This window comes from Bactrocera latifrons, unplaced genomic scaffold (assembly GCF_001853355.1).
Source record: "Bactrocera latifrons isolate USDA-ARS-PBARC rearing strain unplaced genomic scaffold, ASM185335v1 scaffold_877, whole genome shotgun sequence".
In the NCBI taxonomy this organism is placed as follows: domain Eukaryota; kingdom Metazoa; phylum Arthropoda; class Insecta; order Diptera; family Tephritidae; genus Bactrocera; species Bactrocera latifrons.
The window spans coordinates 49,845-70,620 of record NW_017537575.1 but is presented as its reverse complement, the minus strand read 5'-3'; the positions used below and the strand labels follow the sequence as shown (position 1 = coordinate 70,620).

Here is a 20,776-nt window from a genome sequence, read left to right as displayed (position 1 = left end):
GTATAAAATTATATACAAAGGGCAAACATACATATGTCTGTTATAGCAATGCATGTTTCTGAGCATAATTTTCATTGAATGCTCTGCTCTGTTTACGCGTCACTGTTAAAGTTTCTCCTTCTTAGCTAGCTGTGGTGAAACGCACTCATGGCATTTTGTTAGCTTTTGACAGTTTACACGCCTGTCCGTTGTTGGACCTTCTCTATAAATATACGTTCTCCGCCCGATGGCATTTCGCAAAACATAAAATAAAATTTTCAGAGCTCAAAGCATGCGCTACATCAGCTCGAACCTACCTTTGCGCAAATGATTATATTATGATAGCAAATGCCCACATTCAGATTTCGCAATGGCAATACGTTTGGCAGTTAGTATTCTATAAATTCTATTCTGTCGAGATGCCCGGTACTCGGTTGGAACTAAAAAGATTACAGGAAACATTATTGTAGCTACCATTTTGATTCGAAAATATAATGGAGAAATAATCCTCTTGCCACCTTAGAATATATCACGCAAATAGAGCTCCACTAGTAAAATTTCGAAATGTTGTCTATCAAAAACTTAAATATCTTTGTTAAAAATCGTTCATTTCAAATTTGAAAGTATTGTTCAAATTTTAACCCCGTGTATTCTTACACCGCAAATCACGATTTCGTTTTTATTCGTTAATATAATTTTACTGTATTGAATAGTATTATGCTATATAGGACAAAATATTTTGTGAAAAACGTCAAATAAAGGATCAAAATTCATTGTATTACGAATGTTTGATTTGTATCATCAAACATTGACCTCAAAAAAGAATCTGTCACACCTTCCCACTGGTGGGGGGAAATGAAATGTCTTATATCGAGGGAGAATTTATTCATTCTTATGTTCATTTGGAATTTTCGTTGCTTATATAAAAATTTTAAAACTATCTTAAATAACTAAATATTTATAATAACTAAATATATGTGTATGTATTGCAGCATATTGTTTATCGCTTCTTGACAAGGGGTTAGTTTTCAAGTGCACAATTTAATAAAGGTGGGTGCGTGTTTATCTCATCAGTACATTTATGGCTTGTGTCCCCATTCATTTTTATTATTATATGTATGTATGTATATTAATATTATATATTATATAAATAGATATGTATATTTAGTAGAATTTGGGCTTTGCTGATAAGTAAGCACGTTCAATGACATTTGAACATATTGCCGAGGGAAAGAAATAATTATTTAAAATTAGTGGACTGTATATGGATATGTATGTATATGATATTTCTAATTTAATATAACGACATGTTCAATTTTGAACATTCTGCGGGTGCCAAATGTGACTGCTAGAAAGGTGACAACAGTTTGCGATCCTGTCATGGTCGTAAACTAAGTGACGTTCACGATGACTATGCGCCTTCCTGTCTTGTATCAGTGATAGCTTGCTCGTAACTATTTGTTGATATTCGAGTCCTGTCCGCTTTTCTTCTTTTACATCGGACGGCAGTATACCTTTGATTTTACGCTTCTTTTTGTGTATCCTTGTACACTCTTCTGCACTGATTCCGTCCTTCGGTGACTATTGTACTTGTTTTATCGGTGGACATCCTTTCATTCTTTTGAAAAACTTGAAGTTACTCTTCCTTCTCAAACTCTTCAGCATCATCTTTCAAAATGTGGTCTATTTCTTTAGCTAAGATGAGGACGAAATCTTTCTTTTTATCCTGGACTGCACTTTAACACATTTATTCAAAATGTGAGCCTGCCGGAAGAGATAAGTGCCGAGGTGTCAATTCAGTTGGTTTTTTCTAAGTTATTGAAGGTTCATGTTATTGTTCAAAGAATTCTTCTTCAATTTCATTTGCCTTTTAATCTTCTTCTATTATTTCTGTTGTTTTGTCCTCAACAGAAGATAGAGGGAGTAATCGAACTGTTATTAGTTTTTCGTCTTCAATCTTTTGCTCTGCATTAGTTAGTTTCGTCACAGTTGTAGATAATTTGGGTATGATGAACAGAATTCGCTGATTGTTATACTTTTTCTTAAGTAGATTCCATGCAGCGTCATATTTTTTTGTTGAAATATGTAGATGCTGTATTACTCGTGCAGCTTCGCCTTTTAAGCATTGAAGGCGCAGCATTTTTTCTGTGTTCGGCATCTACTCGTTGTCATGTACTATAACTTGGAACACGTTGTAAAATTTACCCCTTTCCTTAATATCGCCATAAAATGTTGAAATTTTTATTATTTTTCTTAATTCAAAGCTAGGGCGATAAGAAATTTTAGGCTCTTCTTTTTTAACCTTTTTTTTTTTATTTTAAGCTCTTCGTAGTATTCGTCATTAATTTCTTCGAATAAGATTTCAATTTCTTCATTGAAATCTAATTTGCCTTTTAGTTTTTGAATATCTACGAATAAAAAGTTTAAACACTTTAAATAATCGTTGTTGATCATTAATTCCCTACTTAGATCTTCCATTTTTCTTCTGAAGTTTTCAATTTTCCTCATGAATATGGAAGTTTTTCGATCTAAATATTGGTGTTTAGCTTCAACTTCTTCAATATTCAAAGCCATCAATGTTGGTAAAGTGTTGGACATGTACAACACCTTTTCAGAAAAACCCGCTTGGGCTTCAGGAATTTTCTTTTTGTTTATTCCCATTTTGAGAGTTTTTCCGCAACACTTTTCATATTTTATAATTAACTGCTTCTTGTTCTCCAAAGAAATCGTTAGAGGTATATTGATTTGGTCGCCTAGTTGACCTTGCTGTAGCTCGAGTCACAGTCGCTGAATACCTTAGATAGCAGTTAGATCACTGCGTTTAGTCTCTGCTAAACCGGCTTCTGTGATCAGTTTAATATGCGGGAATGTACACCCGTTTTAATTTGCCTGGATTTTGGATATTGCCTGTTTTGTAAATACAGGACTTTTTAATTTTGGCCGAGCACTATATCCGGCTCGAAGAACCAAATACTTAAACTCAACAAAGATTTTGTCATTCCTTACCACTGGTCATTGTTTCAGTGAGAAATCTTTCATTCTGATTTTTATTTGGTATTTTCCTTGCTTATATACAAATTTTAAAACTATCTTAAATAACTAAATATATGTGTATGTTTGTATGTATTGCAGCATATTGTTTATTGCTGCTTGACATGGGGTTCTTTTCAAGTGCACAATTTGATACTTGTGTGCATGTGTTTAATGTTATCTCATCTGTAAATTTATGACTTGTGCCCCCATGCATTTTTATTATTTTTAGATGTGCACTGCATGTAAATGCATTATTATGTATATATGTATGTATGTATATTAATATTATACATTATATAAATAGATATTTATATTTAGTAGAATTTCGGCTTTGCTGATAAGTAAGCATGTTCAATGATATTTGAACAACGAATATGAGGTTTAGACAAAACCTATTGAATATACATATATATTGTGCACCAACCCATTTAAATAATATAACTTTTAAGAAAACGTGTCCAATTAATTTCATTAAGGCACCACACATTTTCATCAACCTAAATGTTTTAAAGTCAGATTCATAGTCCGAAATCATTATATAAAGAATATTACCGAAAGAATAGGTCTGAACTGATTGCATTAATTTTTGATATTATTCAGGTATTCGAGAACTTATTTTCACAATTTTATCCATTTTAGGCACTATATACTGTTATTGCTCTACTAATTTCTTTAAAGTAGCTCCAACGCTGACCGATATACAATTAAATTGACTTTTAGGGGGCTCTAACTTTCAAAAGGCAAATAGGGGTGTGAATGGAATAATTTACCTTGACTATCTTGAAAGGGAAGGACCATTAACAGGACTATACAGGACATAGTATAATTGGACTGTTTCAGTACGAAAGCGCCGCAAAGCGGAAGAAGTAAAAGAAATGCACCGTATCACAAGTCAGTGAAAACGTATACAAAAATCTACAAATAGATTCAGCATCCACGGTATTCTGCAGAGCTGGCTCCCAGTGACTAATTCCTCATAAGAATATTCACTTCGAAGAAATTTTCATCGAACCAAGAGGTGATAGCCGAAACTCAAACCAACCGTACTACCTCGCCGGTGTGAGTTACGACTTTATTGCACTGGGCACTCTTGTAGAGTGAACAATTCTGAGAAATATGCGTCTAAAGTCAATGGCATAAAATACGTCTGATCTGTAGGAATTTAAAGATAAAAACTGACGATTGTAGTGTATTTTCTATGGAAAATTTTTACAGGCCTTGGTCCAGTTCCTAATGTTAATATTAAGAGCTAAAATTTTCAAGAAAAATTCGTTAGGGGACTGAAAAAAATTAATAGTTCAATAAAAAAACACCCTACTGATCATGTATAAATAAATTAATATTTTATTATTTTCCAGCTTATAAATACGCTGCAGCTTTCAATATTTTCGATTTAATTGACATTAAAGTAAAAACAAACCAACAACAACAAACATTATGCGCATAAGCGAGTTAATTGTAGAAGAAAAGGCAACTCCACTTCAACACTTCTACGAGGGTGCCAATATACTAATAACTGGAGGAACAGGCTTTCTTGGAAAAAGTGAGAAGTGTTTTGTAATTATAAAACAAATATGAAATATTTTGATATATATTATTTACTGACTTTTATATTCCGTTTATTATAGTATTACTAAATAAATTATTTACGTCATGCCCTGGCATAGAAAATATTTATATTCTAATTCGTAAGAAAAACAACAAGGATGTGCATACACGTGCGGAGGAGATATTTGATGATCCGGTAATCTACTTTACATATTCAACTTAGAATTTACGTACACCTTTTTCAAAAAAAGTTTCTTATAACTTTCTTAACTTACCAGATTTTTAATGTTATGAAAAAGGTGGCACCTAAGTTTCGCCATCAGTTTCAAGGCATTGCAGGGGATTGCTTGTTGCCCAACTTGGGTCTTAGTCGAGAAGATCGAAAGCTGCTTATTCAACGGGTGAATATAGTATTTCACATGGCAGCCACCGTGCGATTTGATGAAAAATTGAAAATTGCTATGCAAATAAATGTGAAGGCAGTGAGCGATATTATGTTGCTTTGTAGTGAAATGAAGCATCTAAAAAGTGTCTTGCACGTCTCCACAGCATATACCCATTGTCCCCTCCGTCAAATCGATGAGAAATTTTATTCACCACCTAGTGATTCGAAAAACTTAATACTTTTGACAGAATGCATGCCGGACAAGCTACTGGAATCAATGACACCTGTGTAAGTTTGTCCAAATCCTGTTCGAATTCAACATACCTCTCATCTATAAATGAATCTAGACTCTTGGGTAAATGGCCGAACACTTATACTTTCACAAAAGCTGTTGCTGAGGATATAATAAAGATGTACGGAAATAAATTGCCAGTAGGGATGTTTCGGCCTGGCATAGGTAAATCTTGTATGTTATTATATTTTTTGTCTTCAACAGGAAACATTTGCAACATGTTGCACGGGGTATAAAATTTTTGTTCACCAACAGTTGTTCGTAACACCTAAAACTATTAAAAATAGGTATGTAGGTATATATGTTTTTAAGTGAAGTAAAAACGCAATGTACATACTTCTACTATATATTTTTAGGTTCAAAATGCAAAAATAAAACTGAATATTACTATTTTCATTTTTGTGATAACGAGATTTTAGTGTAGCACCAGGTAAATACAAGCACCATAAATTCTGGCCCAACTTTATTACATTAATAATTATTTTGTTGTGTAGCTCCGTTGTTTTAAAATCTCACTCAATCGACCTTACCAACTTATCTGTTTCTCCAATAGTAACAGTAATCCGGGGTCATTCCGAGGGCATAACACTTCAAATCATCTTTATGTGTTGTTTCTGGCGAATTTTTTTTTTTAACAGATACCAAAAATATCAGGTTATTGGAGGGCAAATTCAATAGTAGCATTATACTTCTTCAGCTGAACGGCAGTTAAATTGTAACCTCTGGATATGGCGAACTAGATTCCCCAATCGATTGCGATGTAATAGATGTGCTGTCGCCCGACTATGATGAGGTTTGAATAGCAATGACCCGCTTGAAGAATAACAAGGCGGCAGGAACCTATGGATTACTGGCCGAGCTATTCAAATACGGCAGCGAATAACTGACAAGGTGAAAAAGCTGATGCTTCGCAAGTTATGGTCGGATTAACGCCCGCCGATTAGAACCTAAGTGTGCTCTGCACAATCCACAACAGTGGGGACTCCAAACTCTGCGCCAATTACTGTGTCTAAAAGACTGAAATCCACCGTCAAGAAATTGATTGGACTGTGTGGCTTTAGACCTTGAAAATCTACTATCGACCAGATTTGTCACCATGCGCTAAATCTTTTAAAACACCCGTGAAAGGAAGATAGACACACACCACTTCTTCGGCCTGTCTCCTGTCATCGCATTCGCATGGCTCCGGCGTCCGTGTTGACAGTTATAACTTTGAAGTCGTATATAACTTCGTCTACCTTGGAAACAGTCTCAACACACACAACTTTATCAGCCTTGAACTCCAACGCAGAATCACTTTTGCCAACAGGTGGTACTTTGTACTGAAGAGACAATTGAAAAGTAGAGCCCTCTCTCGAATAACAAGGGCGACGGCGAATAGCGCAGCCGATGGATCGCAGATCTGTACGAGATACACAGCGACATAGATATAGTTCAGCGAATCAACCAGATGTGAAGGTTTTCGATTCAGTAACCGCCGGAAGCAATGGAAGAAGATGACTACGTTAGAAGGATCAGGTAGAGATGAACCTACCTACACTTGGTATTTCGAATTATCCTTCGTCATCTTTCCACAATCTAGTTATATTAAAACACAATAGAATTTACAGAAAAAGATACAAATTCATGAAAAGTAACGGCATTTTCAATTCGAGCAAACTGAACGCAGACTTTGGGGTGAATATATTTACTTTTTCTTACAATAAAATCTCGTTGCCACAAAAATGAAAATAGGAATACACATTTTTGTTTTTGCATTTTGAACTTAAAAATTTAAGGAGGAAATACTCCGAAAAGTTTGTATTATCTATTTATATCAAATATCTATATTTTCACTTCACTTAAAAAAGTCAGGTAAATTCAGACTTTGTTGGCTATGTCTATGTATATAAATGATTTGAGATCTTGATGTCTGTAAATTCGCTCGTCTGCGTATGGACCCATGAAATAACAGGTATTTTGATGAAATATGTATGATGATGTAGGTACACGCATTATATATATGGCTCTTTGACGAAATTGATATTGCAGATGGGCGGAATTGGACGATTGCTATGCCTCCAAAATTCCGTTAAGCGTAAAATTATAAAGTGTTATAACAAAGTCACAAATTGATCTAATTAATGTGCAAAATGTCACAGTGAGACCCTCATAATTTCATCATACAAGGTGAAAATGGGTAATTTTGAATAGTAAACAACATGGATTCGTATTAAAACTTCGAATTTAGTTTAATCTACAATTCTAAAACTTTGCCAAATTCTATACTGATTATAGCCTGTCGGCTTCTACAATAGTGCTAGTATAGAAACACAATAGGAAAGATAATCTGTTGTATAGCATTCTGTAGATTGATTGCGAAAATTTATCCGCTGTATACTATACACAATTAATATTTTAGTTTAGTGCCATAAATAAATGCAAGCGGCTCAGACTTTACCTAAATATTTTAACTCCTAAAGTATTGGTATTATAGTGATGAAATTAATCTAATCCTCATATGCCTAATATAATGATACACATATCCAATATATTAACACACTCTACATATCTAGAATAGCGCGAGTACAGATGCCGTTCGAAACTGAATGCGTATGTCGTCTACTTTCTGCAGACAATTAAGTTCTCTTTTAATTTATAATATCATCCTTCATAAGATATCAAAATAGGGGAACTTATCAAGAACGTTTTTAACATAATAATTCACCAAAATCTATCTTCAAAACAATTTTTTGAAGTAATATTTTCGTTTATACTTTTTTGTTATACTCTTGCTATAGAATCCTACAAAAATATCGGTTAATGTGTGAGATATATAATATATTTGAAATGCAGAGATAATCCTTTCCTGATAGTAGTATGTCTGTGTTACAAACAGGTAATGTCGGGTCAATACTTCCCTTAGTCCCCATATACCTAATACAAAGATTTATAAACTGCCGATTGAGAGAACGTGTTTCTCTTATAACGGTGAAAACTCGCCCTAGACACCATACTAACAAACCATATGTAGCTGAAGATACTTCCCTCGCTTTCATCCTTGCAAGTCCCAAGAGTATAAAATGTTCATTTATGCCCAAACTTAGGTCTTCTTTACTTGCGATGAAATAAAAATGTTTGTGAAATGTTTTGATAACTGAAAAATATAACTTAATCTGTTAAGCAACAAACTATGTTTTTATTGATAACATAAAATTATAATAAAAAAGTCCAGTTTTAAAAAAGTACATTTCACAAATTCTGAAATATTAGTGTTAAATTTAAATATGCATGTATCATCTTTATGTTTTTACAATTTGGGAAGTTTCTTTAAGCAAATTTTTTAAAACATTTTTTATTAGTGATTTCTACGTACCGCGATCCCGTCTGCGGATGGATAGACAACTTTTATGGACCAACAGGAGCTATTGCTGGAGCTGGGACAGGTGTCATACGAACACTACGTTGTGACCCACGTGCTGTCGCTAATATGGTTCCAGTTGATTTATGTGTGAATAGCATAATCGCAGCGGCATGGGACATATCACAAAAACACAAGTAAGATCGATATGTGTTAGTTTATGAATTAAATTTACTAATACATAAGGAGATCTTCTAAATTTTTACGCTCATTTACTAAATCTACAGTATCATAACACTTGAAAAAGATATACCAGTTTATAATTTCTGCACATCAAAATTCAATCAGCTGACTTGGGGCGATTTTACTACCAAAACAACGAAATACGGCCTAATGTACCCAACAATCAAAGCCCTTTGGTATTTGTGTTACGCCAATACTCCGAACAAGTTTCTGCACTTATTGTCAATTTTTTTTTTACACTATGTTCCCGCTACTATTTTTGATGTATTTTGCATGTGCATGGGAAAAAAACCTCGGTGAGACAAAAACGCTATTTTAAGGTGTTTACTAATTTACTTCTTCTTTTTATTTTTTCTCTTAAGGTTGCTAAATACTTACAAAAAAATTCATAGATTTATGCGTGTGATTGAATACTTCTCAATGCGACAGTGGGATTTCAAAATTGATAATGTGATCAATCTGTGGAATCGCCTATCCGATAAAGATAAGGATACATTTTTCTTCGATATGACACAATTAGATTGGGATTTATTTTTACAGCAATACTTCCGAGGTATACGACAATATTTGTTACATGACCCACTTGATACAATACCACAAGCCCTTGTAAGATGGAATAGGTAGGCTTCACTTCTTCAGTAATGCTATAGTGAATAATGTAATCTTTGCTTTTTTAGGCTGTATTGGCTGCATCAGTGTATAAAGTTACTTGTATTATTGTTATCAGCTCATATTATTTGGTTGTTTTTTTCAAAACTCTGCTAAGATAAAAATAATAATTTCGTATATTGTGACATTCGAGTAAATAAATTTTGTATTTTATATATACTGATTACACAATTTCATTTAAAAACAACATTATGGAAATATGTCTCGAGGTTGATCGGTTTCCGAGTAGACTTATATAACGCATATACTATACAACCCGAAAAACGTGTATTCATATCACCATTCATAATAAAAGAACACTTCTATACATCTTATATTATATTTAAAAATTAAGCGCTATTTCGTTAAGTGTCCGCATTACGTCCGAACCACTGAAAAAGGTCCTAACGAAGGCCTTTTTTGCAAAGTCACCGTCGATTTCGAAATATGTACATACATTTGGTTGAAAATTGATGAGGGTGTAGTTGGAACCTCGGACGGGCTCAGAACTTCAAACTTCAAACCATAAGTATGTGTTCAATATTCATGTAATAATTTCAATTTTTTTACTTAAAATATAATAAAATCACACAGCTACCGTTGTTTTTATTATTGTAGCGGCAGAATCACACAGCTACTGGCAGGACACAAGTAATTCTTGTTTACACATGCACATATGTATAGGAATTACACTTATAGTTAAAGTTGAATCATCATTTGAGATTAGTGCATGATAGCTCGCAAATATTCCTGAAGCATTTCACAGAACAATGTAATATTTAAACGGCTTGGTGTTTTCTTTTGTGTACATTACACCGCTTACGCGATTTTAGCCGAGTTAACAACAGCGCACCAATCGTTTTCTTTTCGCTACGTGGCGTCAATTGAATATTCCAAGCGAAGCCATGTCCTTCTCCACTTGGTCCTTCCAACGGAGTGGGGGTCTTCCTCTGCTTCCCCCGGCGGTTACTGCGTCGAATACTTTCAGAGCATTTATTTTCGTCCATTCGGACAACATGACCTAGCCAGCGTAGCCGCTGTCTTTTAATTCGCTGAACTATGTCAGTGTCGTCGTATATCTCATACAGCTCATGGTTCCATCAAATGCGATATTCGCCGTGGTCAATGCGCAAAGAACCACAAATTTTTCGCAGAACTTTTCTCACGAAAACTCGTAACGTCGACTTATCAAACGTCATCGTCCATGCTTCCGCACCATAAAGCAGGACGTTAATAAAGAGTGACTTATAGAGTTTGGCTTTTGTTCGTCGAGATAGGAATTTACTTCTAAAATCAGTCCGAAGTAGCACCTGTTGGCAAGAGTTATCCTGCGTTGGATTTCCAGGCTGATAAAATTGGTGGTGTTTACGCTGGTTCCAAGTTAGACGAAAGAGCGGAGGACGGGACCTCTTCTACTCTACTCCTGCATTGTTATACACTATTACAAGAAGCATACTATATGTGTAACGATATACGATGCAGTATTATTCGGAACTGTGACATATTTTCCGTATTATTTATTTTAAATGATAAGATATTTGTGAAAATGATGTTACGTCATACCTATTTCTATGTTTCCTTAGTGATCTACAAAGTCAATAAAATATGAAGATAACCAATTTAACAATTCCATTATATATCATGAGCAATGATTGACACCAAGAATAGAGTGGGACCGCGAGTTTGGCTAGTATGTAAATAAAAAAATATAAAAGAAAATAAACAATACCATACTAATAATGATTAAATATCACTTTTTGATTAACGTTTTGCAAATATTTCGAATTTATAACAATGAATACCAGAAAGATTGTTGCTAAATTATTTCTGTCGTTCCTTGAAATTACGTTTTGCACTGATTTTAGCAGGTTTGTTTTTGGCATCCCACTTTGTTTTTATATCAACTGTTGAGAATTCCCTAATCTTCACAATCAGGGTAAAAATGACAGAAAAATTAGTATCGTATCTTGGCATCCTTGGTAAAAGCAAAAAGAAAAAAAAAAAAAAAAAAAAAAAAAAAAAAAAAAAAAAAAAAAAAAAAAAAAAAAAAAAAAAAAAAAAAAAAAACAAAAAAACAAAACAAAAAAAGTGAATATCTTTTACATATTTTTGGTTTATGATGAAAGTACTTAGATATCTGTGGGTCCCAAGTTTAAAAAGGGATGTTGACAACAGCTAACCATTATATGGGCTTATGTTACATCAATTTTAAATCGCCGTTCGAGTGAATGGAAACTGGCTACAACACCTTTATAAAATGTCAAAATGTAATCAATCAATAAAACATTGGATTTTCAATTCGGGATTCTCCAGTCGTTAGAAATGGGAGAGCAACTCACCTACCCGATTTTGACAGTTACCTGCTTTTAACGTTGCACTATTGGAACGACGGGAATGACCAGGCTTAAATTTGATGTCGCCGTTCAAAATAATAAAAAATGTAAAACAATGAAGATGAAACAAAATGCGAAATTTAAATATATATGATGACTTCTTTTGTAATGTTAGTAATTTTAATTTTCAATTAAAAATATTTTTTAAATTTATTAATTGAAAGCTAACAGGCTTAATTCACTTAATTAACTACTGAAGTTCAAAAGTCAGTTGTTTTAATATACCAATAAATCATAAAAAAAAAGTATTTTAATAGTTTTTCCAGGTGTTAAATATCCTTCGTTTAATAACTTTTAATCGTTATAAATATTGGGTGTTTTAATTTAAATACCCAAAAACTAATATTTTTTCTGACCTGGCTACAATGCAAAATGTTGTACAAAAGACTAATTTTGAGGAGCAGTCACACTGGAATAGTGTATAGATTAGAATTGAGCATTTGAAATAAAGCTGCCGATTTATTTAGGGATGCCGCTTCGGCGTTAACTATAAGCGCTGAAAGCGCGATGCATAGTGCTTTTACTTCGGTATCTGGTAGAATACAAGATTATATTAACCGCCATGTTATGACAAATTTTTTTTTGGTAAATCCTCTAACTTGTCCAATAGGTATCATGTTAATGGATCAGAAGATGCGGATGCGGCATAGTTATTAGCGCTATTTCACCGCCGGTGATTTTTTCACTGTGATTTGAAAAATCGCAGCTGCGATCACTTTTTGTAAATAGCAGTTCACTCTATGAATTCCGATAGCAGTTTGATTCTGTGAATCGCGATGTTAATAACAGTTCACAAAAAAGACTTGCGAAATGCAATTTTTAACAGTACAGTTTAATAGGATTGTGACCACAATAGCAGAATAATAGAAACGTATCAGGTATGGTAAATACGAATATGTTATTTTTTGCCATAGTAGTTTAAACTTTTAAGGGTAGCGTTGTTATGATTTTTAATAATGGTAGAAAATGTATTAAGGAAAATAAGTTAAGTATGGCAGATGTTTGAATTGGCATAAGAAATATGTTCCAAATGCAATATTAATAAAAAAAAGGAGTCATAAAAGTTTTCTACGAAATTTCCAGATTTTTTCTGAGAAAACTTTTAAATATATTGTCCCAAAAATTTGTAAAGATATTAGGGTATCTTTTAACTGTATTTTAAAATTTATTATTTGTAAAAATATTTATTTGGAAAGGAACTATAGCTGATCTCCGAGAGCTTTTTTCAATAAAGACATTTTGCGGAGATCACTATATCACTCAACTGGATCCTCAGAAATTAAAAAACTAAACGAATTATGTTAAAGTTATGTTAAATCTAGTTGTCAATTGAAGGAATAAAAATACATTTTTAACAAAATGGCGGGGTCTAAGGAAAAAAATTATTTTTCACCAAAATTTTGGGTTTAAATTGTTTATATAAAAGAAAATATTTATCCGTGAGAAAAAATCTTCGATTAGTTTCCAAAAAATCATATTTAATAAGCTAAGGTTAAAATTTGAGACTAGCCGTTTTCGAGTAGTGTTGGTCACCGACTTTGAAAACATCATTTTGAGAAACCCCGTTTAAAGTTTGGAATGCACTTTACATACACTCTTAACCGCCTCTTCAAATTTGCGATTTGCGTGTAGCTTTGAAAATATTTCCTGTGTATATTCTTAATTATATGTATTATAAGTACTTTGTAACCCCTCAAAAAAAAAATAAATATAGCGTTCAATTGTTTTCTTATTTAAGTTGATTTAGTTGCGATCGCGATATTAGATCACAGTAATTCAAAAATAGCAATCACTGAAATCACAAATATTGAAAAATCGATATCATCACTAATGTGGTATATCTTACCTAAAAGCGCAAACAGCCAAAACGTAGACCCGTGGCCCGTGTCAACTGATACGACCTATCTTCTGGGCACACAATGTAAGTGAACAACGAAAAACGCTACTCCCTTCTCTCTTTGCCGTAGGATTTCCACGGCATTGAGATTTTTGCCGTAGAAACGTGTCAGCTGATTACTGTCCCACAACGCAGGGTTGCCAATCTCGATATACTGTAGTAATTATAAAATTTGTCTTCAATATGTTTGTAACTCAAACTCAGAGTCGAATGCTATTATTTATAAGTATATAAACTATTTACAATAGTTTGTTTGCAGTTTTGATATTTTATATTATGAAAAATTGTAATTTTGTGTAGAAAACTATATATGCGTATTGAGCAATGGCAACATTGTTCAAATGAAACCAAACAATGGGGCTGATTTCTGCGTTTTTAGCACGGGCTCAACGGGACACATTTTGCTCGCTAAGGAAGGCAAAGGAAGTAGCGTTTTTGGCTGTTTCTGCTATGAGGCCATCCGAACATTACATCGATAATTTAATGAACAACTAAATGAAACCGCGCTTAAATTTCAACAAACCCATTCGAAAAGTTTAGTATTTTTTATTTTAAATAATATTTTCAGCTCAGTTCAAATCAACATATTACAGCACAAAAAAACTGCTTATTTGCTTAAATCGAAATATATTCCTAATAAATTATGTACTAAATAACATAATTATTGCAGATTATTAATTCGAAACTTACAAAACTAGAATTGATAACTTATATATTGCTAAAAGATTTATTAGGTATAGTTAAACTAAACATTTTCTGGCAACAAAGTTTAGGTTCAATTCCATATATAAATTTTACTCCCTTTCATATAAATATGTTCAAATTTACTTGAGTGCTTAAACATTTGATTCCATACATCTCCGATCATATATGGGTTAGTTGTAAAAAGATATTTTTAGAGCTTTTAGTACAGAAAATTTTATTTCCCACTAAATAAATATAACGGACATCGCTAAGTTTATTTAACATTTCGTTAAAAAATTAAAATCGAAATTTGTTACATATTTATAGAAAAATATATCATAAGCTATGTTATAAGGCGTTTATAAAATATAATAGTTCAATAATTTCATTTAATTCCCCTGGATTTTCTTCTTTCTTTTTCTGTTATTTCCTAAGTAGTTTAATTAAAGGAAAACGATTCGACTTGAAATGTTTATTACTAAAAATTTTTCTTCAGTTTGAGTTCGGTTTCTACTGGACATTCACATGTTTTATTTTCACGTCAGTGGTATTGGAATCGGAACAGATAGTAACATCACAGCACTCTTTGTTATTAAAGACAAGTATGTCTGTTGGATGTTGAATTGAAACAAAATGATAAGTTAAATGTATTTTGCTGTTCGAAATGAGAGAAAATGTATATGATATATCCAAGAACATTAAATAAGTTATTCGCAATACAAATGACTAATTAAAATGTTAATCTGGTTACACATGGGGAACTGAAGAACGTCGAAATATAAAATCGTTTACAGCTAAAGAGCATTTTTACTTACCGTTGCTCTAAAAAATTAAATTTCGTAAAAATATATAAATGCGAGCGCTCCGCATAAAGTTAATATGTGTATTAATAAGCGTATTTTATTTGACCAGCATGTTAAGCTATTCGTTTATTTCATTTGGAGGATTTAGCCAACATAATTATATTGGCTTATCAAAAGCTATCTTAGTTACATTTGAACTAACGACTTTGCCGGTTGATTGCTTTTATCGTTCACACGCCATTGACAACAACGATAAACCTTATTGTTTTGACAGATGAAAATAATTAAAACTTTTTTCAATATAACTATCGGATTTGAATTTTTAAAAAATATTTCTCCAAGAAAGTGTATTACTAAATTTTTAAAGCGCAACCAAGGCTTGGACAACTGACTTGATTTTGAAAATGTCAAACTAATCCTCTAGTCATGTCATTTTAAAATGCAATGAATACAACGTGACTGTTCTTGTCTGCATTGCAAACCCAATTCATATTTCGGGGAAAATATGAAATAAGCTAAATGCATTCTATTTGCCAACGTTGTCACCTTATGACGGTCAAATAAAACACGCCTAATATTAATAGATAAAAAAATACATATTTAGTAAAACGTATAACAAGAATTGTTGATCGGTTTAAATGTAACAGTGATATTGAATTAAATCTATTTGACAATACCTAATTATTCGTAAGTATAAAATTTATTACAGTAGCTCATAAAATGTACTGCTTAGAAGACTGGAGAACAAGGAAATATTAACAAACCAAAAATATACATGCCGGTAAAATTTTAAGGTTGAAAGATTACAACTGTAATTATGCGAAAATAGTAATCGAAAAAGTATTTTCGTATTTCTAATCTACTTCAACTTATTTTTTTATATTTATAATGAACTTAAATGGACCAAATATGTACTATTTTGGTCGACCACTTTTTACCATTTTTCCGCAAGAGACTTTATCCTTTCAATGTAAAATTTGTATAGTTTCTCTGCGAAAAACTGCGACAAATAATTTTCAATAGCTTCTCCAGAGCGAGTTCTGCATTAACCGAAAGAAATGGTAGTCTATATGGTGGATGAATCAAAACTTCCCAGCCAAGCTCTCCCAGTTTTTGCCGAGTCATCAAGGATGTGTGGTCTAGCGTTGTCCTGATGGCAGACGAAGACTTTTCTGTTGATTAAGACTGCCCGTCTTTTCCGATTACTTGCTTCAATCTCATAAGTTGTTGACAGTAAAATGTAGAAGCTCATAGCGATTCCTTTCCAATTTCCTTTCAAATTTGTTGAGCTTCACCACTCTTGGACCATGCTCTTTTTCGCACATTATAGTCGTATTTGATCCACTTTTCGTCTCCTGCTACCATTCCCTTCAGAAATTTTCCGATTTCATTTCGTTTCAACAAAGAATTGTATTTGATTTTTCTTTACAGACAATTCACGTGGTACCCAAACATCAAACTTCTTCTTGTAGCCAGCATTTTTTAAATGGTTCAAATCCGTTTAACTATGTTCGGACCTACAATGAAAACATGTTTTCGTGGGAAAAACTGGTTTCTGCCCTAAAATAATCCATAGGTATAGGATTTTTGCATTTTGCGTCATCGTGCAATCTGGGAAGAGCAAAAGTATCCCCCAATTGATATTGAAAAATGGAAAAGCAAAAATACAAAAGAAGAAGTTTGTTGAGTGTTTCGGTTCAAAATATAGCGAATTTCTTCATTATTTTCACTCATTTTTGAACTGCTGTAACTATTTTGAACTTCCCCGAAATTTAATTTTTTGGTTAAATGAAGATTAAAGCTGACTTTTCTAATAATATATAGTGTGACACATATGTGATTAGTAGCACTGGAGATATACAACTGCAACATCGGCTGGGATTTAGAATAGCATCCCCGGATTTCGAGGATAAAATGGATATCACTGGAAAGGTGACGTTCTCCAGTTCACGAAAAAATTTATATACAAAAACGTTATAGTGAAGTGTTAGTAACTAAAAAGTGCATAATATAAGTGAAAAAGTTATTCACAATAAACAAATTATCAATTTAAAAGTTGTAAATTTTTTAACTTTAAACGCAAATATCTTTAAAACTATAAGTCAGTTCGTGATCTGGAGAACGTCACCTTTCTAATGACACCCATTTTATCCTCGAAATCCGGGGATGCTATTCTAAATTTTACCCGCAACATCTATTGTCAATATACGAAAATACTTTTTCGACTACCCAATATCTATTGCTTTTTTTAACCAAAGGATGGTCGCCAATAATTCAAATACCTATATTTATACTACTCTACTTTCTACTTTGTGTATTCAAATAGTAGTGAATATGAAATATGGTTTAACCAATTTGTAGCTTAAAAATAAAAGCTAAAGAATATGTTGTAAACATAAATTATCTTACTTTAAATGTGTATTCAAGTTCTTTCTTATGTTACAAATTTTCTTCCATATATACAGTTTTTACATTTGTCAACATTCGTTTGTTGTTTCATAACTTTAAGTGTGATTTTCGAAGGTAGACTGTTGTGGTTGGTGGTGTTACTACTCACTTTGTACCGAAGGTTGCTTGTCCTCAGCTTGATTAGCTTTCACTACCATTTCCGGAGTTCTTTCGGGATTGGAGTTTATTTGGGAAAGAACGTGTATCAACGTTGCCAAAGAATTATCCGTAATATGTGACATGCCTAAAAATAAATTAAAAAATTATTTTCATCTATATTCTATATTTTATTACTTGCACAACCTAACGAATAATATTTTTAAACTAATACTTTAAGTCTATTTCACGAATTAACATATGTGTTTACTTTTTTTTTTACACTGTACGTGCTTCTTCTTCTCATTTCAAAACATTTACATAACAAGATGGCGGTACAGTGGAGTTTGTTTTTGTTATTTACGTGAAACTTTAAGCACGACTCAAACGGAACTATTTTTGTCAAACCGATACCTACGATTTCTCAGGCTTTACTCAACCGATTTACGTAAAATGGTTTGTGAATCTTTATTTCTAAACTTCCATATCCCATTGGCTACTTGCCAATTTTTTAAGACCCCTACTTTATCAGCTGCTAATTTTTTTGTGTTCTTGTAATGTTAGTAATTATTAAATATTCATCCAGGAACTCAATAAATTTTTAACCTTTTTACCTATTTGTACAAGATAACAGGTTAAAATAGTTGCTAATAATAAATAAAAAAGTTTTTTTATATACATTTTCAATTCACAATTTTCTAAATGAACACAGTTATGTTCAACTGCATTTGCTTGATAGCAGATGAAATTTTTCGATATTCCAGTTGTTGTTGTTGTTGTTTTAACGGTTATCAGATATTCCAGTCAACGCCACTGGCAGAGTTTAAAACCCAAATCGACAAGTTAACCCCGAATCTCCCAGCATTATCGACAGCTTTGTTGAACTTCGGTTCGATATGCTTCTTTGCTTACGAATGCAGCACGATATTTTTGGACATCCGATCACAAAGTTACTGTGCTTTAGAAATTGTTTGTTCTGGGAGCAACTGTTCTTTCTTTCCGAAGCAATTGGGGTACTCACAACGTGTCATGAAGCATCGTAAAATCATAAATGTTTATACTAGTTTAAATGATTTTAAAGCACTGCAATTTTTTCATCTACTGAATCTGCAGCAGTAGAGGATTGATATTGTTAAAAAATATTACATTTTTGTTTTCAAAACTTTTACAGTATATTCTTTAACATTGTATACAGTAGTTTCGTTTTTTACATTCGAAAAAAAAATTGCCTGTCACACAAAGTGGAATACAAGAATAAAAAATAAGCAAGGTCAAACATTGTAAAATTGTGGCTTTTCTCACGGCTAATTATATGCTGCATGCTGAAACGCTATTTTGGTATGTACATTCTGTCAAATAAGTACCCGGAAATTCTCATTTTAAATTTTTCCTCTGAGAATATTAAAAAAAAACAATTCCCAGGTTGGCACAACTGTTAGCACCTACTATGTCAATTATATTGCTATGTATCATTTAGTTTGTTTACGGCGTCATTACTAACAAGTCGACCTTTTGTGTGCGATGCGATTTTTACTATGTATATAAATATTGAACAAAGTTTGTGTGAAATTTTGTGTTTCAAACGCAATTTAATGTGCCAAATGTTAGAAATGTTGAAAAAACCATTTGGTGATTCAACCATGCCGAAAACTTAAGTATACGATTGGTATAAATCGTTCAAAGAGGGGCGAGAAGAAGTGGAACCAGTTTTGAGAGCATTGAAAACTTCAAAACCTATTCGAAACGAGAACTGAAGGCCATCCCGGAATATAGCTTTAAAAAGTGTTTCGATGATTGGAATGTTCGTTGGAAGAAGTGTATTGCCTCCAATGGGGCCTATTTTGAAGGGTATATAATAAATTTAGATGATTTATAAGTTTTTTGTGTTTTATTTCAAATTTCTGGGTACTTATTTGACAGAATGTATGCCCGCGCATAACGCTGCTCTGGAAGCGGTTGTGTTTGGTTTATTCCTACTGCGTAGGCATAATATTTGTAATAGGATTTACTTCATTTATTTGGTGCAGAAAGTTTCATCCTAGCAAATATAGAAACCCATTCTGGGATGTTGTTGGCTGTACGTATAACGCCCGTACCACAGCACGAAAATACGTGAAATAGTCCTGGAGAAGGTTCAAACGACGACCTTTTTTGTAAAAATCATCCTCGATTTCGCAATCAATGTATATGTGACCTGGTCTACGAAAAGGGAGCTAACGTGCGAAAACTAGTTTATGACTTTTCATAATATATATACCCAACGATTACCCTCCTCCCGCCCAACGTCATAATAGGCAAGGGAGTTTTAAGCGTTGCGATCTTAAGCTGCTCAGCTACAGAAACAAAAATTTCAACAGYYAAAMYTAAGAATTAGATTAAAGTTTATAATTTTTAAATGTTACTTGTTAAGAGTATATAAAATAATTTTTTTAATGGTAAAGAGTGAATCTGTTAGATCAAATGTGCTGGAATGAGAATTGAAATCGTGACATATACCGCGGAATGGTTCGTTTAACTTGAAATTTGTTCTAGAAAATTTTGAATGTAAAGATCTAAACTGCCTGGTAGAGCGAGCGGGAATGATAAAATTAATATCAGACAAGAAAGATGGGCTACAGACTGACCCATTGATGAGTGTTACAAAAAATATTATACCAAGCATTTCCCTACGACTAGCGAGTGTAGGGAAATTTATAAGTTTTAAACGGTTAGTGTAAGGGGGAAGATTTAAACTGGAATCCCAATGCAAACGATTTAAGGCGAAAAGTAAAAATTGTTTTTGAACGGACTCTATTTTCTYAGAAGGAACTTGATAACAAGGGTTCCATACCACGGAAGCATACTCTAATATAGGCCTCACCACAGATGTAAAAAGAATTTTTGTGCTAAGCGGATCTCTAAATTCTTTAGACCAACGTTTAACAAAACCAAGAGCACCTTTAGCTTTAAAAACCATGGAAGATGTGTGAAGATTAAAATTGAGTTTG

At 32.9% G+C, this 20,776-nt stretch overlaps 2 protein-coding genes across 2 annotated transcripts in view; one reads left to right on the top strand and one right to left on the bottom strand.

Annotated features, from left to right (window-relative positions):
* Positions 1 to 4,370: 4,370 nt before the first annotated feature.
* LOC108977349 (putative fatty acyl-CoA reductase CG5065) lies at positions 4,371 to 10,061 on the top strand (the record flags this gene model as incomplete). Its single annotated transcript, XM_018946968.1, is given in 8 exon segments — positions 4,371 to 4,555; positions 4,641 to 4,756; positions 4,839 to 5,233; positions 5,293 to 5,402; positions 8,579 to 8,774; positions 8,865 to 9,116; positions 9,183 to 9,440; positions 9,498 to 10,061. Coding segments are annotated over 8 exon segments (1,521 nt in total). The 3' UTR covers positions 9,586 to 10,061.
* Positions 10,062 to 14,311: 4,250 nt separating this feature from the next.
* Positions 14,312 to 20,776, bottom strand: part of LOC108977350 — a 43,844-nt gene continuing 37,379 nt past the window's right edge. The window contains 2 exon segments of the mRNA XM_018946969.1: positions 14,312 to 15,050; positions 17,803 to 17,937. Of these exon segments, the coding sequence (XP_018802514.1) occupies positions 14,953 to 15,050; positions 17,803 to 17,937 (233 nt within the window). The 3' untranslated portion in view covers positions 14,312 to 14,952.